At 64.2% G+C, this 24,509-nt stretch overlaps 1 protein-coding gene across 1 annotated transcript in view; it reads left to right on the plus strand.

Annotated features, from left to right (window-relative positions):
• The window catches only part of CACNA1A (calcium voltage-gated channel subunit alpha1 A), a 175,574-nt gene that overhangs the window by 11,348 nt on the left and 139,717 nt on the right, over positions 1–24,509 (plus strand). Inside the window, 4 exon segments of the mRNA XM_075577848.1 lie at positions 894–1,006; positions 2,890–3,021; positions 6,566–6,638; positions 15,745–15,862. Coding sequence (XP_075433963.1) covers positions 894–1,006; positions 2,890–3,021; positions 6,566–6,638; positions 15,745–15,862 — 436 coding nt within the window.

Raw genomic sequence — 24,509 nt, forward strand, 5'->3', positions numbered from 1 at the left:
GGGACATGGAGTCTGTCCCTCCCCCCGCAGGGTGACACAGTGACACAGACAGGAGGGAGCTATGGGACATGGAGTCTGTCTCTCCCCCCGCAGGGTGACACAGTGACACAGACAGGAGGGAGCTATGGGACACTGAGTCTGTCCCTCCCCCCGCAGGGTGACAGTGACACAGACAGGAGGGAGCTATGGGACATGGAGTCTGTCCCTCCCCCCCGCAGGGTGACACAGTGACACAGACAGGAGGGAGCTATGGGACATGGAGTCTGTCCCTACCCCCGCAGGGTGACACAGTGACACAGACAGGAGGGAGCTATGGGACATGGAGTCTGTCCCTCCCCCCGCAGGGTAACACAGTGACACAGACAGGAGGGAGCTATGGGACATGGAGTCTGTCCCTCCCCCCGCAGGGTGACACAGACAGGAGGGAGCTATGGGACATGGAGTCTGTCCCTTCCCCCCGCAGGGTGACACAGGCAGGAGGGAGCTATGGGACATGGAGTCTGTCCCTTCCCCCCGCAGGGTGACACAGTGACACAGACAGGAGGGAGCTATGGGACATGGAGTCTGTCCCTCCCCCCGCAGGGTGACACAGACAGGAGGGAGCTATGGGACATGGAGTCTGTCCCTCCCCCCGCAGGGTGACACAGTGACACAGACAGGAGGGAGCTATGGGACATCGAGTCTGTCCCTCCCCCCCGCAGGGTGACACAGTGACACAGACAGGAGGGAGCTATGGGGCATGGAGTCTGTCCGTCCGTCCCCCCCTCCCTCCCCCGCAGGATGACATAGGGACACAGACAGTACATACTTATGGCCCACCCAGATTGTCCTCCTGCAGTGTGACAGAGAGGCACAGAAATGGCCCATGACACCCTTCTCCCGGCCCCCTGCAGGTTATCACCGGGAGTATCTTCGAGGTGATCTGGGCGATGGTGAAGCCCGGGACGTCCTTTGGGATCAGCGTGTTGAGAGCGCTCCGCCTGCTGCGCATCTTCAAGGTTACAAAGTAGGTGCCTCTCGCCGACACCCGCGCTCTCTGAGGGACGTCAGGGGAGCCCTGGGGACCAGAGGCCTCTCGCACCGTCACTTGTAACAGGACTTTGTCTGTCTCTTACCTTCTCCCATCCATCCTTCTCTCACCCCTTCTCTCTCTCTCTCTCTCTCTCTCTCTCTCTCTCGTCCCTCCTCTCTCTCTCGCCCCTTCCCTCTTCTCCTCTCTCAAACCCCTTCCTTCCCTCCTCTATCTCTCTCATCCCTTCCCTCTATCTCTCTCATCCCTCCTCTACCTCTCTAACCCCCCTCTCTCTCACTCCTCCCCTCCTCTACCTCTCTAACCCCCCTCTCTCTCACTCCTCCCCTCCTCTTTCTCTCTCATCCCCCCTCTCTCTCACCCCTCCTCGCCTCTTTCTCTCTCATCCCTCCCCTCCTCTCTCTCACTCCTCCCCTCCTCTTTCTCTCTCATCCCCCCTCTCTCTCACCCCTCCTCGCCTCTTTCTCTCTCATCCCTCCCCTCCTCTATCTCTCTCACCTCTCCCCTCCTCTTTCTCTCTCATCCCCCTTCTCTCTCACCCCTCCTCGCCTCTTTCTCTCTCATCCCTCCCCTCCTCTATCTCTCTCACCTCTCCCCTCCTCTTTCTCTCTCATCCCCCTTCTCTCTCACCCCTCCTCGCCTCTTTCTCTCTCATCCCTCCCCTCCTCTATCTCTCTCACTCCTTCTCTCCTCTATCTCTCTCATCCCCCCTCTCTCTCACCCCTTCCCGCCTCTTTCTCTCTCATCCCTCCCCTCCTCTCCTCTCTCTCACCCCTCCTCGCCTCTTTCTCTCTCATCCCTCCCCTCCTCTATCTCTCTTACCTCTCCCCTCCTCTTTCTCTCTCATCCCTCCCCTCCTCTATCTCTTTCATCCCTCCTCTCCTCCCTCTCATCCCTCCTCTATCTCTCGCATCCCTTCCCTCCTCTATCTCTCTCTTGCCTTCCCTCCTCTATCTCTCTCATCCCTTCCCTCCTCTATCTCTCTCATCCCTCCTCTCTCTCTCTCTCTCTCTCTCTCACCCTCCCATCCTCTCTCTCTCTCTCTCTCACTCTCCCCTCCTCTCTCTCTCACCCTCTCAAACCCCACCCTTCCTTTCTCTATCAAACCTATCACGCTTCACCCTGCGCCTCTACCTCCCTCCCTGTCCCTCCCTCCCTGTCTTTCCCTACTCTCACACCCCTCCTTCTTCTATCTCACCCCTCCCCTCTAATCTCCCTAACCCCTCCCCTCTAACTCTCTCTCCTCTCTCATCCCTACCCTCCTCTATCTCACTCCCTCACCCCTCCATCACACCTCCACTCCTCTCTCATCATCCCTCCTCTCTTCCCTTTTCTCTTCCCTCTCGCTTCCTTCTCTCTTCCCTCTCTCTTCCCTCTCTCTTCCTTCTCTCCTCTCTCTTTTCTTCTCTCCGTCTCTCTCTTCCTTCTCTCTTCCCTCTCTTCTTCCCTCTCTTCTTCTCTCTCTTTTCTTCTCTCTCTTCCTTCTCTCTTCCCTCTCTCTACCCTCTCTCTTCCCTCTCTCTTCCCTCTCTCTTCCCTCTCTTCTTCCCTCTCTTTTCTTCTCTCTCTTCTTCTCTCTCTTTTCTTCTCTCTCTTCTTCTCTCTCTTCCTTCTCTCTTCCCTCTCTCTTCCCTCTCTCTTCCCTCTCTCTTCCCTCTCTCTTCCCTCTCTCTTCCTTCTCTCTTCCCTCTCTCTTCCCTCTCTCTTCCTTCTCTCTTCCCTCTCTCTTCCCTCTCTCTTCCTTCTCTCTTCTCTCTCTTTTCCTCTCTCTCTTCTTCTCTCTCTTCCTTCTCTCTTCCCTCTCTTTTCTTCTCTCTCTTCTCTCACTGTCACCCCGCCCCTTCTCTCTCTCACCCCAGGTACTGGGCTTCTCTCCGTAACCTGGTGATCTCTCTGCTCAGCTCTATGAAGTCCATTATCAGCCTGCTGTTTCTACTCTTCCTTTTTATCGTGGTCTTTGCCTTACTGGGAATGCAGCTGTTCGGTGGCCAGTGAGTCCCCACGTCCCCATGTCTGTCCCCACATCTGTCCCCACGTCTGTCCCCACGTCCCCACGTCTGTCCCCACGTCTGTCTTCCCTTCCCCCCCCCCCGCAGGGTGGCACAGTGACACTGACAGGAGGGAGCTATGGGACATGGAGTCTGTCCCTCCCCCCGCAGGGTGACACAGTGACACTGACAGGAGGGAGCTATGGGACATGGAGTCTGTCCCTCCCCCCGCAGGGTGACAGTGACACAGACAGGAGGGAGCTATGGGACATGGACTCTGTCCCTCCCCCCGCAGGGTGACACAGACAGGAGGGAGCTATGGGATATGGAGTCTGTCCCTCCCACCGCAGGGTGACACAGTGACACAGATAGGAGGGAGCTATGGGACATGGAGTCTGTCCCTCCCCCCGCAGGGTGACACAGACAGGAGGGAGCTATGGGACATGGAGTCTGTCCCTCCCCCGCAGGGTGACACAGACAGAAGGGAGCTATGAGTCTGTCCCTCCCCCCGCAGGGTGACACAGTGACACAGATAGGAGGGAGCTATGGGACATGGAGTCTGTCCCTCCCACCGCAGGGTGACACAGTGACACAGATAGGAGGGAGCTATGGGACATGGAGTCTGTCCCTCCCCCGCAGGGTGACACAGTGACACAGAAAGGAGGGAGCTATGGGACACGGAGTCTGTCCCTCCCCCCGCAGGGTGACACAGTGACACAGACAGGAGGGAGCTATGGGACACGGAGTCTGTCCCTCCCCCCGCAGGGTGACACAGTGACACAGACAGGAGGGAGCTATGGGACACGGAGTCTGTCCCTCCCCCTGCAGGGTGACACAGTGACACAGACAGGAGGGAGCTATGGGACATGGAGTCTGTCCCTCCCCCGCAGGGTGACAGTGACACAGGCAGGAGGGAGCTATGGGACATGGAGTCTGTCCTTCCCCCCGCAGGGTGACACAGTGACACAGACAGGAGGGAGCTATGGGACATGGAGTCTGTCCCTCCCCCTGCAGGGTGACACAGTGACACAGGCAGGAGGGAGCTATGGGACATGGAGTCTGTCCCTCCCCCCGCAGGGTGACACAGTGACACAGACAGGGGGGAGCTATGGGACATGGAGTCTGTCCCCTCCCCCGCAGGGTGACAGTGACACAGACAGGAGGGAGATATGGGACACGGAGTCTGTCCCTCCCCCGCAGGGTGACATGGTGACACAGACAGGAGGGAGCTATGGGACATGGAGTCTGTCCCTCCCCCCGCAGGGTGACACAGTGACACAGACAGGAGGGAGCTATGGGACACGGAGTCTGTCCCTCCCCCTGCAGGGTGACACAGTGACACAGACAGGAGGGAGCTATGGGACATGGAGTCTGTCCCTCCCCCGCAGGGTGACAGTGACACAGGCAGGAGGGAGCTATGGGACATGGAGTCTGTCCCTCCCCCCGCAGGGTGACACAGACAGGAGGGAGCTATGGGACACGGAGTCTGTCCCTCCCCCCGTAGGGTGACACAGTGACACAGACAGGAGGGAGCTATGGGACACGGAGTCTGTCCCTCCCCCCGCAGGGTGACACAGTGACACAGACAGGAGGGAGCTATGGGACACGGAGTCTGTCCCTCCCCCTGCAGGGTGACACAGTGACACAGACAGGAGGGAGCTATGGGACATGGAGTCTGTCCCTCCCCCGCAGGGTGACAGTGACACAGGCAGGAGGGAGCTATGGGACATGGAGTCTGTCCTTCCCCCCGCAGGGTGACACAGTGACACAGACAGGAGGGAGCTATGGGACATGGAGTCTGTCCCTCCCCCTGCAGGGTGACACAGTGACACAGGCAGGAGGGAGCTATGGGACATGGAGTCTGTCCCTCCCCCCGCAGGGTGACACAGTGACACAGACAGGGGGGAGCTATGGGACATGGAGTCTGTCCCCTCCCCCGCAGGGTGACAGTGACACAGACAGGAGGGAGATATGGGACACGGAGTCTGTCCCTCCCCCGCAGGGTGACATGGTGACACAGACAGGAGGGAGCTATGGGACATGGAGTCTGTCCCTCCCCCCGCAGGGTGACACAGTGACACAGACAGGAGGGAGCTATGGGACATGGAGTCTGTCCTTCCCACCGCAGGGTGACACAGTGACACAGACAGGAGGGAGCTATGGGACATGGAGTCTGTCCCTCCCCGCAGGGTGACACAGTGACACAGACAGGAGGGAGCTATGGGATACGGAGCCTGTCCCTCCCCCCACAGGGTGACACAGTGACACAGACAGGAGGGAGCTATGGGACACAGAGTCTGTCCCTCCCCCCGCAGGGTGACACAGTGACACAGACAGGGGGGAGCTATGGGACATGGAGTCTGTCCCTCCCCCCGCAGGGTGACACAGACAGGAGGGAGCTATGGGACATGGAGTCTGTCCCTCCCCCGCAGGGGGACACAGACAGGAGGGAGCTATGAGTCTGTCCCTCCCCCCGCAGGGTGACACAGTGACACAGACAGGAGGGAGCTATGGGACATGGAGTCTGTCCCTCCCCCCGCAGGGTGACACAGTGACACAGACAGGAGGGAGCTATGGGACACGGAATCTGTCCCTCCCCCGCAGGGTGACAGTGACACAGACAGGAGGGAGATATGGGACACGGAGTCTGTCCCTCCCCGCAGGGTGACATGGTGACACAGACAGGAGGGAGCTATGGGACATGGTGTCTGTCCCTCCCCCCGCAGGGTGACACAGTGACACAGACAGGAGGGAGATATGGGACACGGAGTCTGTCCCTCCCCCGCAGGGTGACATGGTGACACAGACAGGAGGAGCTATGGGACATGGAGTCTGTCCCTCCCCCCGCAGGGTGACACGGTGACACAGACAGGAGGGAGCTATGGACATGGAGTCTGTCCCTCCCCCCGCAGGGTGACACGGTGACACAGACAGGAGGGAGCTATGGGACATGGAGTCTGTCCCTCCCCCCACAGGGTGACACAGTGACACAGACATGAGGGAGCTATGGGACATGGAGTCTGTCCCTCCCCCCGCAGGGTGACACAGTGACACAGACAGGAGGGAGCTATGGGACATCGAGTCTGTCCCTCCCCCGCAGGGTGACACAGTGACACAGACATGAGGGAGCTATGGGACATGGAGTCTGTCCCTCCCCCCGCAGGGTGACACAGACAGGAGGGAGCTATGGGACATGGAGTCTGTCCCTCCCCCCGCAGGGTGACACGGTGATACAGACAGGAGGGAGCTTATGGGACATGGAGTCTGTCCCTCCCCCCGCAGGGTGACACAGTGACACAGACAGGAGGGAGCTATGGGACATGGAGTCTGTCCCTCCCCCCGCAGGGTGACACAGTGACACAGGAGGGAGCTATGGGACATGGAGTATGTCCCTCCCCCGCAGGGTGACACAGTGACACAGACAGGAGGGAGCTATGGGACATGGAGTCTGTCCCTCCCCCCGCAGGGTGACACGGTGATACAGACGGGGGAATATTTACGTGCTGGGAGCTGCTATATGTTTAATTTATTCTGGTTTTATTAACAGGTTTAATTTTGATGAAAAAACTCCTTCTACAAACTTTGACAACTTTCCAGCAGCAATAATGACTGTGTTCCAGGTAAGGGACACACAGAGTGACACACTCACGCACACACACAGAGTGACACACTTACGCACTCACACAGAGTGACACACTCACGCACTCACACAGATTGACACACACGCACACACACAGAGTGACACACTCACGCACTCACACAGAGTGACACACTCATGCACACACACAGTGACACACTCACGCACACACACAGAGTGACACATTCACGCACTCACACAGAATGACACACTCACGCACACACACAGTGACACACTCACGCACACACACAGAGTGACACACTCACGCACTCACACAGAGTGACACACTCACGCACACAACACAGTGACACACTCACGCACACACACAGAGTGACACACTCACACACACACACAGAGTGACACACTCATGCACACACACAGAGTGTAACCCACACACCCCCACACACACAGTCTGAAACAGACTTATACACACACAGTGTGATACACACATGCACTTTGTGACACACATATTCATATACACACACACACACACACACACAGTGTGACACACGCACACACACACACACTGGCTGTACCCCTCACACGCCACAAGTCACACCCCCCTCCTGCCCCAGGGTCAGTCCCGTACCCCAGTCACACCCCCCCTCTTGCCCTAGGGTCAGCCCCGTACCCCAGTCACACACCCCCCTCCTGCCCCAGGGTCAGTCCGTACCCCAGTCACACCCCCTCCTCCTGCCCCAGGGTCAGCCCCGTACCCCAGTCACACCCCCCTCCTCCTGCCCCAGGGTCAGTCCCGTACCCCAGTCACACCCCCTCCTCCTGCCCCAGGGTCAGCCCCGTACCCCAGTCACACCCCCCCCCTCCTCCTGCCCCAGAGTCAGCCCCGTACCCCAGTCATACCCCCTCCTCCTGCCCCAGGGTCAGTCCCGTACCCAGTCACACACCCCCACTCCTGCCCCAGGGTCAGCCCCGTACCCCAGTCACACACCCCCCCCCTCCTGCCCCAGGGTCAGCCCCGTACCCCAGTCACACCCCCCCCCTCCTCCTGCCCAGGGTCAGCCCCGTACCCCAGTCACCCCCCCTCCTCCTGCCCCAGGGTCAGCCCGTACCCCAGTCACACCCCCCCTCCTCCTGCCCCAGGGTCAGTCCCGTACCCCAGTCACACCCCCCCCCCTCCTCCTGCCCCAGGGTCAGCCCCGTACCCCAGTCACACCCCCCCTCCTCCTGCCCCAGGGTCAGCCCCGTACCCAGTCACCCCCCCTCCTCCTGCCCCAGGGTCAGCCCCGTACCCCAGTCACACCCCCCTCCTCCTGCCCAGGGTCAGCCCCGTACCCCAGTCACACCCTTCCTGCCCCAGGGTCAGCCCCGTACCCCAGTCACACCCCCCCCCCCTCCTGCCCCAGGGTCAGCCCCGTACCCCAGTCACACCCCCCCCCTCCTGCCCCAGGGTCAGCCCCGTACCCAGTCACACACCCCCGCCCCTCCTCCTGCCCCAGGGTCAGTCCCGTACCCCAGTCACCCCCCCTCCTCCTGCCCCAGGGTCAGCCCCGTACCCCAGTCACACCCCCCCTCCTCCTGCCCCAGGGTCAGCCCCGTACCCCAGTCACACCCCCCTCCTCCAGCCCCAGGGTCAGCCCCGTACCCCAGTTACACACCCCCTCCTAGCCCCAGGGTCAGCCCCGTACCCCAGTCACACCCCCCTCCTCCTGCCCAGGGTCAGCCCGTACCCCAGTCACACCCCCCTCCTCCTGCCCCAGGGTCAGCCCCGTACCCCAGTCACACACCCCTCCTCCTGCCCAGAGTCAGCCCCGTACCCTAGTCACACCCCCCCTCCTCCTGCCCCAGGGTCAGCCCGTACCCCGGTCACACCCCCTCCTCCTGCCCCAGGGTCAGCCCCGTACCCCAGTCACTCCCCCTCCTCCTGCCCCAGGGTCAGCCCCGTACCCCAGTCACACACCCCCTCCTCCTGCCCCAGGGTCAGCCCCGTACCCCAGTCACCCCCCCTCCTCCTGCCCCAGGGTCAGCCCCGTACCCAGTCACACCCCCCCCCCTCCTGCCCCAGGGTCAGCCCCGTACCCCAGTCACCCCCCCCTCCTCCTGCCCCAGGGTCAGCCCCGTACCCCAGTCACACACCCCCCTCCTCCTGCCCCAGGGTCAGTCCCGTACCCCAGTCACACCCCCCCCCTCCTCCTGCCCCAGGGTCAGCCCGTACCCCAGTCACACCCCCCCCTCCTGCCCCAGGGTCAGCCCCGTACCCCAGTCACCACCCCCCTCCTGCCCCAGGGTCAGCCCCGTACCCCAGTCACACCCCCCTCCTCCTGCCCTAGGGTCAGCCCCGTACCCCAGTCACACCCCCCTCCTCCTGCCCCAGGGTCAGCCCCGTACCCCAGTCACCCCCCCCCTCCTCCTGCCCCAGGGTCAGCTTCGTACCCCAGTCACACCCCCCTCCTCCTGCCCCAGGGTCAGCTTCGTACCCCAGTCACACCCCCCTCCTCCTGCCCCAGGGTCAGCCCCGTACCCCAGTCACACCCCCCTCCTCCTGCCCAGGGTCAGCCCCGTACCCAGTCACACCCCCCCTCCTCCTGCCCCAGGGTCAGCCCCATACCCCAGTCACACCCCTCCTCCTGCCCCAGGGTCAGCCCCGTACCCAGTCACACACCCCTCCTCTGCCCAGAGTCAGCCCCGTACCCCAGTCACACCCCCTCCTCCTGCCCCAGGGTCAGCCCCGTACCCCAGTCACCCCCCCTCCTCCTGCCCCAGGTCAGTACCGTACCCCAGTCACACACCCTCCTCCTGCCCCAGGGTCAGCCCCGTACCCCAGTCACCCCCCCTCCTCCTGCCCCAGGGTCAGTCCCGTACCCCAGTCACACACCCTCCTCCTGCCCCCAGGGTCAGCCCCGTACCCCAGTCACACCCCCCTCCTGCCCCAGGGTCAGCCCGTACCCCAGTCACACCCCCCTCCTCCTCCTGCCCCAGGGTCAGCCCCGTACCCCAGTCACACCCCCTCCTCCTGCCCCAGGGTCAGCCCCGTACCCCAGTCACACCCCCCCTCCTCCTGCCCCAGGGTCAGCTTCGTACCCCAGTCACACCCCCCCTCCTCCTGCCCCAGGGTCAGCCCCATACCCAGTCACACCCCCCTCCTCCTGCCCCAGGGTCAGCTTCGTACCCCAGTCACACACCCCCTCCTCCTGCCCCAGGGTCAGCTTCGTACCCCAGTCACACCCCCCTCCTCCTGCCCAGGGTCAGCCCCGTACCCCAGTCACACCCCCCTCCTCCTGCCCCAGGGTCAGCCCCGTACCCCAGTCACACCCCCCCTCCTCCTGCCCCAGGGTCAGCCCCGTACCCCAGTCACACCCCCCTCCTCCTGCCCCAGGGTCAGCCCCGTACCCCAGTCACACACCCCCCTCCTCCTGCCCCAGGGCCAGCCCCGTACCCCAGTCACACCCCCCCCCCTCCTGCCCCAGGGTCAGCCCCGTACCCCAGTCACACCCCCCCTCCTCCTGCCCCAGGGTCAGCCCCGTACCCCAGTCACACCCCCTCCTCCTGCCCCAGGGTCAGTCCCGTACCCCAGTCACACCCCCCCTCCTGCCCCAGGGTCAGCCTCGTACCCCAGTCACCCCCCCTCCTCCTGCCCTAGGGTCAGTCCCGTACCCAGTCACACCCCCCCCCCTCCTGCCCCAGGGTCAGCCCCGTACCCCAGTCACACCCCCCCTCCTGCCCCAGGCTCAGCCCCGTACCCCAGTCACAACCCCCCCCTCCTGCCCCAGGGTCAGCCCCGTACCCAGTCACACACCCCCTCCTCCTGCCCCAGGGTCAGCCCCGTACCCCAGTCACACCCCCCCTCCTGCCCCAGCGTCAGCCCCGTACCCCAGTCACACACCCCCCTCCTCCTGCCCCAGGGTCAGCCCGTACCCCAGTCACACCCCCTCCTCCTGCCCCAGGGTCAGTCCCGTACCCCAGTCACACACCCCTCCTGCCCCAGGGTCAGCCCCGTACCCCAGTCACACAACCCCCCTCCTGCCCCAAGGTCAGCCCCGTACCCCAGTCACACCCCCTCCTCCCTCCCCAGGGTCAGCCCCGTACCCCAGTCACACACCCCCCCTCCTGCCCCAGGGTCAGCCCCGTACCCCAGTCACACCCCCCCTCCTCCTGCCCCAGGGTCAGTCCATACCCCAGTCACACCCCCCCTCCTCCTGCCCCAAGGTCAGCCCCGTACCCCAGTCACACCCCCCTCCTCCTGCCCCAGGGTCAGCCCCGTACCCAGTCACACCCCCCCCTCCTGCCCCAAGGTCAGCCCCGTACCCCAGTCACACCCCCCCTCCTGCCCAGGGTCAGCCCCGTACCCCAGTCACACCCCCCCCCCTCCTGCCCCAGGGTCAGCCCCGTACCCCGTCACACCCCCTCCTCCTGCCCCAAGGTCAGCCCCGTACCCCCGTCACACCCCCCCCTCCTGCCCAAGGTCAGCCCCGTACCCCAGTCACACCCCCCCTTCCTGCCCCAAGGTCAGCCCCGTACCCCAGTCACACCCCCTCCTCCTGCCCCAGGGTCAGCCCCGTACCCCAGTCACACACCCCCTCCTGCCCCAGGGTCAGCCCCGTACCCCAGTCACACCCCCCCTCCTGCCCCAGGTCAGCCCGTACCCCAGTCACCCCCCCCTCCTCCTGCCCCAGGGTCAGCCCCGTACCCCAGTCACACCCCCCCCCTCCTGCCCAGGGTCAGCCCCGTACCCCAGTCACACACCCCCCTCCTCCTGCCCCAAGGTCAGCCCGTACCCCAGTCACACACCCCCTCCTCCTGCCCCAGGTCAGCACCCGTACCCCAGTCACACCCCTCCTCCTGCCCAGGGTCAGCCCCGTACCCCAGTCACCCCCCCCCCTCCTCCTGCCCCAGGGTCAGTCCCGTACCCCAGTCACACCCCCCCTCCTCCTGCCCCAAGGTCAGCCCCGTACCCCAGTCACACCCCCCCCCTCCTGCCCCAAGGTCAGCCCCGTACCCCAGTCACACCCCCCCCTCCTGCCCCAGGGTCAGTCCCGTACCCCAGTCACACCCCCTCCTCCTGCCCCAGGGTCAGCCCCGTACCCCAGTCACACACCCCCTCCTCCTGCCCAGGGTCAGTCCCGTACCCCAGTCACACACCCCCTCCTCCTGCCCCAGGGTCAGCCCCGTACCCCAGTTACACCCCCCCCTCCTGCCCAGGGTCAGCCCGTACCCCAGTCACACACCCCCCCCTCCTGCCCCAGGTCAGCCCCGTACCCCAGTCACACCCCCCCTCCTGCCCCAGGGTCAGCCCCGTACCCCAGTCACACACCCCCTCCTCCTGCCCCAGGGTCAGCCCGTACCCCAGTCACACCCCCCTCCTCCTGCCCCAGGGTCAGCCCCGTACCCCAGTCACACCCCCTCCTCCTGCTCCAGGTCAGCCCGGACCCCAGTCACACCCCCTCCTCCTGCCCCAGGGTCAGCCCCGTACCCCAGTCACACGCCCCCTCCTGCCCCATGGTCAGCCCCGTACCCCAGTCACACCCCCCCCTCCTCCTGCCCCAGGGTCAGCCCCGTGCCCCAGTCACCCCCCCCTCCTCCTGCCCAGGGTCAGCCCCGTACCCCAGTCACACCCCCCCTCCTCCTGCCCCAGGGTCAGCCCCGTACCCCAGTCACACCCCCCCCTCCTGCCCCAAGGTCAGCCCCGTACCCCAGTCACACCCCCCCCCTCCTGCCCCAGGGTCAGTCCCGTACCCCAGTCACACACCCCTCCTCCTGCCCCAGGGTCAGCCCCGTACCCCAGTCACACCCCCCCTCCTCCTGCCCCAGGGTCAGCCCCGTACCCCAGTCACACCCCCTCCTCCTGCCCCAGGGTCAGTCCCGTACCCCAGTCACACCCCCCCTCCTGCCCCAGGGTCAGCCTCGTACCCCAGTCACCCCCCCTCCTCCTGCCCTAGGGTCAGTCCGTACCCCAGTCACAACCCCCCCCCCTCCTGCCCCAGGGTCAGCCCCGTACCCCAGTCACACCCCCCCTCCTGCCCCAGGCTCAGCCCCGTACCCCAGTCACACCCCCCCCCTCCTGCCCAGGGTCAGCCCCGTACCCCAGTCACACACCCCCTCCTCCTGCCCAGGGTCAGCCCCGTACCCCAGTCACACACCCCCCTCCTGCCCCAGCGTCAGCCCGTACCCCAGTCACACCCCCCCTCCTCCTGCCCCAGGGTCAGCCCCGTACCCCAGTCACACCCCCCTCCTCCTGCCCCAGGGTCAGTCCCGTACCCCAGTCACACACCCCCTCCTGCCCCAGGGTCAGCCCGTACCCCAGTCACACAACCCCCCTCCTGCCCCAAGGTCAGCCCCGTACCCCAGTCACACCCCCCCTCCTCCCTCCCCAGGGTCAGCCCCGTACCCCAGTCACACACCCCCCCCTCCTGCCCCAGGGTCAGCCCCGTACCCCAGTCACACCCCCCTCCTCCTGCCCCAGGGTCAGTCCATACCCCAGTCACACCCCCCCCTCCTCCTGCCCCAAGGTCAGCCCCGTACCCCAGTCACACCCCCCCTCCTCCTGCCCCAGGGTCAGCCCCGTACCCCAGTCACACCCCCCCCTCCTGCCCAAGGTCAGCCCGTACCCCAGTCACACCCCCCCTCCTGCCCCAGGGTCAGCCCGTACCCCAGTCACACCCCCCCCCCTCCTGCCCCAGGGTCAGCCCGTACCCCCTGTCACACCCCCTCCTCCTGCCCAAGGTCAGCCCCGTACCCCCGTCACACCCCCCCCTCCTGCCCCAAGGTCAGCCCCGTACCCCAGTCACACCCCCCCTTCCTGCCCCAAGGTCAGCCCCGTACCCCAGTCACACCCCCTCCTCCTGCCCCAGGGTCAGCCCCGTACCCCAGTCACACACCCCCCTCCTGCCCCAGGTCAGCCCCGTACCCCAGTCACACCCCCCTCCTGCCCAGGGTCAGCCCCGTACCCCAGTCACCCCCCCCTCCTCCTGCCCAGGGTCAGCCCCGTACCCCAGTCACACCCCCCCCCTCCTGCCCCAGGGTCAGCCCCGTACCCCAGTCACACCCCCCTCCTCCTGCCCCAAGGTCAGCCCCGTACCCCAGTCACACACCCCCTCCTCCTGCCCCAGGGTCAGCCCCGTACCCCAGTCACACCCCCTCCTCCTGCCCAGGGTCAGCCCCGTACCCCAGTCACCCCCCCCCTCCTCCTGCCCCAGGGTCAGTCCCGTACCCCAGTCACACCCCCCCTCCTCCTGCCCCAAGGTCAGCCCCGTACCCCAGTCACACCCCCCCCCTCCTGCCCCAAGGTCAGCCCCGTACCCCAGTCACACCCCCCCCTCCTGCCCCAGGGTCAGTCCCGTACCCCAGTCACACCCCCTCCTCCTGCCCCAGGGTCAGCCCCGTACCCCAGTCACACACCCCCTCCTCCTGCCCCAGGGTCAGTCCCGTACCCCAGTCACACACCCCCTCCTCCTGCCCCAGGGTCAGCCCCGTACCCCAGTTACACCCCCCCCCTCCTGCCCCAGGGTCAGCCCCGTACCCCAGTCACACACCCCCCCCCTCCTGCCCAGGGTCAGCCCCGTACCCCAGTCACACCCCCCCTCCTGCCCCAGGGTCAGCCCCGTACCCCAGTCACACACCCCCTCCTCCTGCCCCAGGGTCAGCCCCGTACCCCAGTCACACCCCCTCCTCCTGCCCCAGGGTCAGCCCGTACCCCAGTCACACCCCCTCCTCCTGCTCCAGGGTCAGCCCCGGACCCCAGTCACACCCCCTCCTCCTGCCCCAGGGTCAGCCCCGTACCCCAGTCACACGCCCCCTCTCTGCCCCATGGTCAGCCCCGTACCCCAGTCACACCCCCCCCTCCTCCTGCCCCAGGTCAGCCCCGTGCCCCAGTCACCCCCCCCCTCCTCCTGCCCCAGGGTCAGCCCCGTACCCCAGTCACACCCCCCCTCCTCCTGCCCCAGGGTCAGCCCCGTACCCCAGTCACACCCCCCCCTCCTGCCCCAAGGTCAGCCCCGTACCCCAGTCACACCCCCCCCTCCTGCCCCAGGGTCAGTCCCGTACCCCAGTCACACCCCCTCCTCCTGCCCCAGGGTCAGCCCCGTACCCCAGTCACACCCCCCCTCCTCCTGCCCCAGGGTCAGTCCCGTACCCCAGTCACACACCCCCTCCTCCTGCCCCAGGGTCAGTCCCATACCCCAGTCACACCCCCTCCTCCTGCCCCAGGGTCAGCCCCGTACCCCAGTCACACCCCCCCTCCTCCTGCCCCAGGGTCAGTCCCGTACCCCAGTCACACCCCCCCTCCTCCTGCCCCAAGGTCAGCCCCGTACCCCAGTCACACCCCCCCCTCCTGCCCCAAGGTCAGCCCCGTACCCCAGTCACACCCCCCCCTCCTGCCCCAGGGTCAGTCCCGTACCCCAGTCACACCCCCTCCTCCTGCCCCAGGGTCAGCCCCGTACCCCAGTCACACCCCCCTCCTCCTGCCCAGGGTCAGTCCCGTACCCCAGTCACACACCCCCTCCTCCTGCCCCAGGGTCAGCCCCGTACCCCAGTCACACCCCCCCCTCCTGCCCCAAGGTCAGCCCCTTACCCCAGTCACACCCCCTCCTCCTGCCCCAGGGTCAGCCCCGTACCCCAGTCACACCCCCCCTCCTCCTGCCCCAGGGTCAGTCCCGTACCCCAGTCACACCCCCTCCTCCTGCCCCAGGGACAGCCCCGTACCCCAGTCACACCCCCTCCTCCTGCCCCAGGGTCAGCCCCGTACCCCAGTCACACATCCCCTCCTCCTGCCCCAGGGTCAGTCCCGTACCCCAGTCACACCCCCTCCTCCTGCCCCAGGGTCAGCCCCGTACCCCAGTCAAACCCCCCCTCCTCCTGCCCCAGGGTCAGTCCCGTACCCCAGTCACACCCCCCTCCTCCTGCCTCAGGGTCAGCCCCGTACCCCAGTCACACCCCCCTCCTCCTGCCTCAGGGTCAGCCCCGTACCCCAGTCACACCCCCTCCTCCTGCCCCAGGGTCAGTCCCCGTACCCCAGTCACACCCCCCCCTCCTCCTGCCCCAGGGTCAGCCCCGTACCCCAGTCACACCCCCCCCTCCTCCTGCCCCAGGGTCAGTCCCCGTACCCCAGTCACATGCCCTTCTCTCTCTGCTCTCAGATCCTGACCGGAGAAGACTGGAACGCGGTGATGTATGATGGTATCAAGTCTCAGGGCGGCGTGAAGACTGGCATGATATTCTCCATATATTTCATCATCCTCACACTCTTCGGGAACTGTATCCTAATAGCAGGAGGTATAGGGAGGGGGTATATGGGGTAATAGGAGGAGTGGGGGGTGCTAGCTGAGCAGTGGGGGTTTTAGCTGAGCAGTGGGGGTGTTAGCTGAGCAGTGGGGGTGCTAGCTGAGCAGTGGGGGTGTTAGCTGAGCAGTGGGGGTGTTAGCTGAGCAGTGGGGGGTGTTAGCTGAGCAGTGGGGGGTGTTAGCTGAGCAGTGGGGGTGTTAGCTGAGCAGTGGGGGGTGTTAGCTGAGCAGTGGGGGTGTTAGCTGAGCAGTGGGAGTGTTAGCTGAGCAGTGAGGGTGTTAGCTGAGCAGTGGGGGTGTTAGCTGAGCAGTGGGGGGTGTTAGCTGAGCAGTGGGGGTGTTAGCTGAGCAGTGAGGGTGTTAGCTGAGCAGTGGGGGTGTTAGCTGAGCAGTGGGGGTGTTAGCTGAGCAGTGGGGGTGCTAGCTGAGCAGTGGGGGGTGTTAGCTGAGCAGTGGGGGTGTTAGCAGAGCAGTGGGGGGTGTTAGCTGAGCAGTGGGGGGTGTTAGCTGAGCAGTGGGGGGTGTTAGCTGAGCAGTGGGGGTGCTAGCTGAGCAGTGGGGGGTGCTAGCTGAGCAGTGGGGGGTGTTAGCTGAGCAGTGGGGGTGTTAGCTGAGCAGTGGGGGGTGTTAGCTGAGCAGTGGGGGTGTTAGCTGAGCAGTGGGAGTGCTAGCTGAGCAGTGAGGGTGTTAGCTGAGCAGTGGGGGTGTTAGCTGAGCAGTGGGGGTGTTAGCTGAGCAGTGGGGGTGTTAGCTGAGCAGTGGGGGTGCTAGCTGAGCAGTGGGGGGTGTTAGCTGAGCAGTGGGGGGTGTTAGCTGAGCAGTGGGGGTGTTAGCTGAGCAGTGGGGGGTGTTAGCTGAGCAGTGGGGGTGTTAGCTGAGCAGTGGGAGTGCTAGCTGAGCAGTGAGGGTGTTAGCTGAGCAGTGGGGGTGTTAGCTGAGCAGTGGGGGTGTTAGCTGAGCAGTGGGGGTGCTAGCTGAGCAGTGGGGGGTGTTAGCTGAGCAGTGGGGGTGTTAGCAGAGCAGTGGGGGGTGTTAGCTGAGCAGTGGGGGGTGTTAGCTGAGCAGTGGGGGGTGTTAGCTGAGCAGTGGGGGTGCTAGCTGAGCAGTGGGGGGTGCTAGCTGAGCAGTGGGGGGTGTTAGCTGAGCAGTGGGGGTGCTAGCTGAGCAGTGGGGGTGTTAGCTGAGCAGTGGGGGGTGCTAGCTGAGCAGTGGGGGGTGTTAGCTGAGCAGTGGGGGTGCTAGCTGAGCAGTGGGGGTGTTAGCTGAGCAGTGGGGGTGTTAGCTGAGCAGTGGGGGTGTTAGCTGAGCAGTGGAGGTGTTAGCTGAGCAGTGGGGGGTGCTAGCTGAGCAGTGGGGGTGTTAGCTGAGCAGTGGGGGTGCTAGCTGAGCAGTGGGGGGTGTTAGCTGAGCAGTGGGGGTGTTAGCTGAGCAGTGGGGGTGCTAGCTGAGCAGTGGGGGGTGTTAGCTGAGCAGTGGGGGGTGTTAGCTGAGCAGTGGGGGTGCTAGCTGAGCAATGGGGGTGTTAGCTGAGCAGTGGGGGGTGTTAGCTGAGCAGTGGGGGGTGTTAGCTGAGAAGTGGGGGTGTTAGCTGAGCAGTGGGGGGTGTTAGCTGAGCAGTGGGGGTGTTAGCTGAGCAGTGGGGGGTGTTAGCTGAGCAGTGGGGGGTGTTAGCTGAGCAGTGGGGGGTGTTAGCTGAGCAGTGGGGGGTGTTAGCTGAGCAGTGGGGCGTGTTAGCTGAGCAGTGGGGGTGTTAGCTGAGCAGTGGGGGTGCTAGCTGAGCAGTGGGGGGTGTTAGCTGAGCAGTGGGGGGTGTTAGCTGAGCAGTGGGGGTGTTAGCTGAGCAGTGGGGGTATTATCTGAGCAGTGGGGGTGTTATCTGAGCAGTGGGGGTGTTAGCTGAGCAGTGGGGGTGTTAGCTGAGCAGTGGGGGGTGTTATCTGAGCAGTGGGGGGTGCTAGCTGAGCAGTGGGGGTGTTAGCTGAGCAGTGGGGGTGTTAGCTGAGCAGTGGGGGGTGTTAGCTGAGCAGTGGGGGTGTTAGCTGAGCAGTGGGGGTGTTAGCTGAGCAGTGGGGGTTGTTAGCTGAGCAGTGGGGGTGCTAGCTGAGCAGTGGGGGTGTTAGCTGAGCAGTGTGGGTGCTAGCTGAGCAGTGGGGGGTGTTAGCTGAGCAGTGGGGGGTGCTAGCTGAGCAGTGGGGGTGTTAGCTGAGCAGTGGGGGGTGTTAGCTGAGCAGTGGGGGTGTTAGCTGAGCAGTGGGGGGTGCTAGCTGAGCAGTGGGGGGTGTTAGCTGAGCAGTGGGGGGTGCTAGCTGAGCAGTGGGGTGTGTTAGCTGAGCAGTGGGGGTGTTAGCTGAGCAGTGGGGGGTGTTATCTGAGCAGTGGGGGTGTTAGCTGAGCGGTGGGGGTGCTAGCTGAGCAGTGGGGGTGCTAGCTGAGCGGTGGGGGGTGCTAGCTGAGCGGTGGGGGGTGCTAGCTGAGCGGTGGGGGGTGTTAGCTGAGCAAGGGGGGTGTTAGCTGAGCGGTGGGGGTGTTAGCTGAGCGGTGGGGGGTGTTAGCTGAGCGGTGGGGGTGCTAGCTGAGCAGTGGAGGTGTTAGCTGAGCGGTGGGGGTGTTAGCTGAGCGGTGGGGGGTGCTAGCTGAACAGTGGGGGTGTTAGCTGAGCAGTGGGGGGTGTTAGCTGAGCAGTGGGGGGTGTTAGCTGAGCAGTGGGGGTGCTAGCTGAGCAGTGGGGGTGCTAGCTGAGCAGTGGGGGTGTTAGCTGAGCAGTGGGGGTGTTAGCTGAGCAGTGGGGGGTGTTAGCTGAGCAGTGGGGGTGTTAGCTGAGCAGTGGGGGTGTTAGCTGAGCAGTGGGGGGTGTTAGCTGAGCAGTGGGGGGTGCTAGCTGAGCAGTGGGGGTGTTAGCTGAGCAGTGGGGGTGTTAGCTGAGCAGTGGGGGTGTTAGCTGAGCAGTGGGGGGTGCTAGCTGAGCAGTGGGGGTGTTAGCTGAGCAGTGGGGTGTGTTAGCTGAGCAGTGGGGGTGCTAGCTGAGCAGTGGGGGGTGTTAGCTGAGCAGTGGGGGTGTTAGCTGAGGAGTGGGGGTGCTAGCTGAGCAGTGGGGGTGCTAGCTGAGCAGTGGGGTGTTAGCTGAGCAGTGGGGGGTGTTAGCTGAGCAGTGGGGGGTGTTAGCTGAGCAGTGAGGGTGTTAGCTGAGCAGTGGGGGGTGTTAGCTGAGCAGTGGGGGGTGTTAGCTGAGCAGTGGGGGTGTTAGCTGAGCAGTGGGGGTGTTAGCTGAGCAGTGGGGGGTGTTAGCTGAGCAGTGGGGGGTGTTAGCTGAGCAGTGGGAGTGTTAGCTGAGCAGTGGGGGGTGTTAGCTGAGCAGTGGGGGTGTTAGCTGAGCAGTGGGAGTGTTAGCTGAGCAGTGGGGTGTTAGCTGAGCAGTGGGGGTGTTAGCTGAGCAGTGGGGGTGTTAGCTGAGCAGTGGGGGTGTTAGCTGAGCAGTGGGGGTGTTAGCTGAGCAGTGGAGGGTGTTAGCTGAGCAGTGGAGGTGTTAGCTGAGCAGTGGGGGTTGTTAGCTGAGCAGTGGGGGTGTTAGCTGAGCAGTGGGGGTGTTAGCTGAGCAGTGGGGGTGTTAGCTGAGCAGTGGGGGTGTTAGCTGAGCAGTGGGGGTGTTAGCTGAGCAGTGGGGGGTGTCTAGCTGAGCAGTGGGGGGTGCTAGCTGAGCAGTGGGGGGTGTTAGCTGAGCAGTGGGGGGTGTTAGCTGAGCAGTGGGGGTGTTAGCTGAGCAGTGGGGGGTGCTAGCTGAGCAGTGGGGGGTGCTAGCTGAGCAGTGGGGGGTGCTAGCTGAGCAGTGGGGGGTGTTAGCTGAGCAGGGGGGGTGTTAGCTGAGCAGTGGGGGGTGTTAGCTGAGCAGTGGGGGGTGTTAGCTGAGCAGTGGGGGTGTTAGCTGTGCAGTGGGGGTGCTAGCTGAGCAGTGGGGGTGTTAGCTGAGCAGTGGGGGTGCTAGCTGAGCAGTGGGGGTGCTAGCTGAGCAGTGGGGGGTGCTAGCTGAGCAGTGGGGGTGTTAGCTGAGCAGTGGGGGGTGTTAGCTGAGCAGTGGGGGGTGTTAGCTGAGCAGTGGGGGGTGTTAGCTGAGCAGTGGGGGGTGCTAGCTGAGCAGTTGGGGTGCTAGCTGAGCAGTGGGGGGTGTTAGCTGAGCAGTGGGGGGTGTTAGCTGAGCAGTGGGGGTGCTAGCTGAGCAGTGGGGGGTGTTAGCTTAGCAGTGGGGGGTGTTAGCTGAGCAGTGGGGGGTGCTAGCTGAGCAGTGGGGGGTGCTAGCTGAGCAGTGGGGGTGCTAGCTGAGCAGTGGGCGTGTTAGCTGAGCAGTGGGGGGTGTTAGCTGAGCAGTGGGGGGTGCTAGCTGAGCAGTGGGGGTGTTAGCTGAGCAGTGGGAGTGCTAGCTGAGCAGTGAGGGTGTTAGCTGAGCAGTGGGGGTGTTAGCTGAGCAGTGGGGGTGTTAGCTGAGCAGTGGGGGTGCTAGCTGAGCAGTGGGGGGTGTTAGCTGAGCAGTGGGGGGTGTTAGCTGAGCAGTGGGGGTGTTAGCTGAGCAGTGGGGGGTGTTAGCTGAGCAGTGGGGGTGTTAGCTGAGCAGTGGGAGTGCTAGCTGAGCAGTGAGGGTGTTAGCTGAGCAGTGGGGGTGTTAGCTGAGCAGTGGGGGTGTTAGCTGAGCAGTGGGGGGTGCTAGCTGAGCAGTGGGGGGTGTTAGCTGAGCAGTGGGGGTGTTAGCAGAGCAGTGGGGGGTGTTAGCTGAGCAGTGGGGGGTGTTAGCTGAGCAGTGGGGGGTGTTAGCTGAGCAGTGGGGGGTGCTAGCTGAGCAGTGGGGGGTGCTAGCTGAGCAGTGGGGGGTGTTAGCTGAGCAGTGGGGGTGCTAGCTGAGCAGTGGGGGTGTTAGCTGAGCAGTGGGGGGTGCTAGCTGAGCAGTGGGGGGTGTTAGCTGAGCAGTGGGGGTGCTAGCTGAGCAGTGGGGGTGTTAGCTGAGCAGTGGGGGTGTTAGCTGAGCAGTGGGGGTGTTAGCTGAGCAGTGGAGGTGTTAGCTGAGCAGTGGGGGGTGCTAGCTGAGCAGTGGGGGTGTTAGCTGAGCAGTGGGGGTGCTAGCTGAGCAGTGGGGGGTGTTAGCTGAGCAGTGGGGGTGTTAGCTGAGCAGTGGGGGTGCTAGCTGAGCAGTGGGGGGTGTTAGCTGAGCAGTGGGGGGTGTTAGCTGAGCAGTGGGGGTGCTAGCTGAGCAATGGGGGTGTTAGCTGAGCAGTGGGGGGTGTTAGCTGAGCAGTGGGGGGTGTTAGCTGAGAAGTGGGGGTGTTAGCTGAGCAGTGGGGGGTGTTAGCTGAGCAGTGGGGGTGTTAGCTGAGCAGTGGGGGGTGTTAGCTGAGCAGTGGGGGGTGTTAGCTGAGCAGTGGGGGGTGTTAGCTGAGCAGTGGGGGGTGTTAGCTGAGCAGTGGGGCGTGTTAGCTGAGCAGTGGGGGTGTTAGCTGAGCAGTGGGGGTGCTAGCTGAGCAGTGGGGGGTGTTAGCTGAGCAGTGGGGGGTGTTAGCTGAGCAGTGGGGGTGTTAGCTGAGCAGTGGGGGTATTATCTGAGCAGTGGGGGTGTTATCTGAGCAGTGGGGGTGTTAGCTGAGCAGTGGGGGTGTTAGCTGAGCAGTGGGGGGTGTTATCTGAGCAGTGGGGGGTGCTAGCTGAGCAGTGGGGGTGTTAGCTGAGCAGTGGGGGTGTTAGCTGAGCAGTGGGGGGTGTTAGCTGAGCAGTGGGGGTGTTAGCTGAGCAGTGGGGGTGTTAGCTGAGCAGTGGGGGTTGTTAGCTGAGCAGTGGGGGTGCTAGCTGAGCAGTGGGGGGTGTTAGCTGAGCAGTGGGGGTGCTAGCTGAGCAGTGGGGGGTGTTAGCTGAGCAGTGGGGGGTGCTAGCTGAGCAGTGGGGGTGTTAGCTGAGCAGTGGGGGGTGTTAGCTGAGCAGTGGGGGTGTTAGCTGAGCAGTGGGGGGTGCTAGCTGAGCAGTGGGGGGTGTTAGCTGAGCAGTGGGGGGTGCTAGCTGAGCAGTGGGGTGTGTTAGCTGAGCAGTGGGGGTGTTAGCTGAGCAGTGGGGGGTGTTATCTGAGCAGTGGGGGTGTTAGCTGAGCGGTGGGGGTGCTAGCTGAGCAGTGGGGGTGCTAGCTGAGCGGTGGGGGGTGCTAGCTGAGCGGTGGGGGGTGCTAGCTGAGCGGTGGGGGGTGTTAGCTGAGCAAGGGGGGTGTTAGCTGAGCGGTGGGGGTGTTAGCTGAGCGGTGGGGGGTGTTAGCTGAGCGGTGGGGGTGCTAGCTGAGCAGTGGAGGTGTTAGTTGAGCGGTGGGGGTGTTAGCTGAGCGGTGGGGGGTGCTAGCTGAACAGTGGGGGTGTTAGCTGAGCAGTGGGGGGTGTTAGCTGAGCAGTGGGGGGTGTTAGCTGAGCAGTGGGGGTGCTAGCTGAGCAGTGGGGGTGCTAGCTGAGCAGTGGGGGTGTTAGCTGAGCAGTGGGGGTGTTAGCTGAGCAGTGGGGGGTGTTAGCTGAGCAGTGGGGGTGTTAGCTGAGCAGTGGGGGTGTTAGCTGAGCAGTGGGGGGTGTTAGCTGAGCAGTGGGGGGTGCTAGCTGAACAGTGGGGGTGTTAGCTGAGCAGTGGGGGTGTTAGCTGAGCAGTGGGGGGTGTTAGCTGAGCAGTGGGGGGTGCTAGCTGAGCAGTGGGGGTGTTAGCTGAGCAGTGGGGTGTGTTAGCTGAGCAGTGGGGGTGCTAGCTGAGCAGTGGGGGGTGTTAGCTGAGCAGTGGGGGTGTTAGCTGAGGAGTGGGGGTGCTAGCTGAGCAGTGGGGGTGCTAGCTGAGCAGTGGGGGTGTTAGCTGAGCAGTGGGGGGTGTTAGCTGAGCAGTGGGGGGTGTTAGCTGAGCAGTGAGGGTGTTAGCTGAGCAGTGGGGGGTGTTAGCTGAGCAGTGGGGGGTGTTAGCTGAGCAGTGGGGGTGTTAGCTGAGCAGTGGGGGTGTTAGCTGAGCAGTGGGGGGTGTTAGCTGAGCAGTGGGGGGTGTTAGCTGAGCAGTGGGGGTGTTAGCTGAGCAGTGGGGGTGTTAGCTGAGCAGTGGGGGGTGTTAGCTGAGCAGTGGGGGTGTTAGCTGAGCAGTGGGGGTGTTAGCTGAGCAGTGGAGGGTGTTAGCTGAGCAGTGGGGGTGTTAGCTGAGCAGTGGGGGTGTTAGCTGAGCAGTGGGGGGTGTTAGCTGAGCAGTGGGGGGTGTTAGCTGAGCAGTGGGGGGTGTTAGCTGAGCAGTGGGGGTGTTAGCTGAGCAGTGGGGGTGTTAGCTGAGCAGTGGGGGGTGCTAGCTGAGCAGTGGGGGGTGCTAGCTGAGCAGTGGGGGGTGTTAGCTGAGCAGTGGGGGGTGTTAGCTGAGCAGTGGGGGTGTTAGCTGAGCAGTGGGGGGTGCTAGCTGAGCAGTGGGGGTGCTAGCTGAGCAGTGGGGGGTGCTAGCTGAGCAGTGGGGGGTGTTAGCTGAGCAGGGGGGGTGTTAGCTGAGCAGTGGGGGGTGTTAGCTGAGCAGTGGGGGGTGTTAGCTGAGCAGTGGGGGTGTTAGCTGTGCAGTGGGGGTGCTAGCTGAGCAGTGGGGGTGTTAGCTGAGCAGTGGGGGTGCTAGCTGAGCAGTGGGGGTGCTAGCTGAGCAGTGGGGGGTGCTAGCTGAGCAGTGGGGGTGTTAGCTGAGCAGTGGGGGGTGTTAGCTGAGCAGTGGGGGGTGTTAGCTGAGCAGTGGGGGGTGTTAGCTGAGCAGTGGGGGGTGCTAGCTGAGCAGTTGGGGTGCTAGCTGAGCAGTGGGGGGTGTTAGCTGAGCAGTGGGGGGTGTTAGCTGAGCAGTGGGGGTGCTAGCTGAGCAGTGGGGGGTGTTAGCTTAGCAGTGGGGGGTGTTAGCTGAGCAGTGGGGGGTGCTAGCTGAGCAGTGGGGGGTGCTAGCTGAGCAGTGGGGGTGCTAGCTGAGCAGTGGGCGTGTTAGCTGAGCAGTGGGGGGTGTTAGCTGAGCAGTGGGGGGTGCTAGCTGAGCAGTGGGGGGTGTTAGCTGAGCAGTGGGGGGTGTTAGCTGAGCAGTGGGGGTGCTAGCTGAGCAGTGGGGGTGTTAGCTGAGCAGTGGGGGGTGTTAGCTGAGCAGTGGGGGTGCTAGCTGAGCAGTGGGGGGTGTTAGCTGAGCAGTGGGGGGTGTTAGCTGAGCAGTGGGGGTGTTAGCTGAGCAGTGGGGGTGTTAGCTGAGCAGTGGGGGGTGTTAGCTGAGCAGTGGGGGTGCTAGCTGAGCAGTGGGCGTGTTAGCTGAGCAGTGGGGGGTGTTAGCTGAGCAGTGGGGGGTGTTAGCTGAGCAGTGGGTGGTGCTAGCTGAGCAGTGGGGGGTGTTAGCTGAGCAGTGGGGGTGTTAGCTGAGCAGTGGGGGTGTTAGCTGAGCAGTGGGGGGTGCTAGCTGAGCAGTGGGGGTGCTAGCTGAGCAGTGGGGGTGTTAGCTGAGCAGTGGGGGTGTTAGCTGAGCAGTGGGGGGTGCTAGCTGAGCAGTGGGGGGTGTTAGCTGAGCAGTGGGGGTGTTAGCTGAGCAGTGGGGGTGTTAGCTGAGCAGTGGGGGGTGCTAGCTGAGCAGTGGGGGGTGTTAGCTGAGCA

Source organism: Ascaphus truei, chromosome 20, assembly GCF_040206685.1.
Source record: "Ascaphus truei isolate aAscTru1 chromosome 20, aAscTru1.hap1, whole genome shotgun sequence".
NCBI classification, from domain to species: domain Eukaryota; kingdom Metazoa; phylum Chordata; class Amphibia; order Anura; family Ascaphidae; genus Ascaphus; species Ascaphus truei.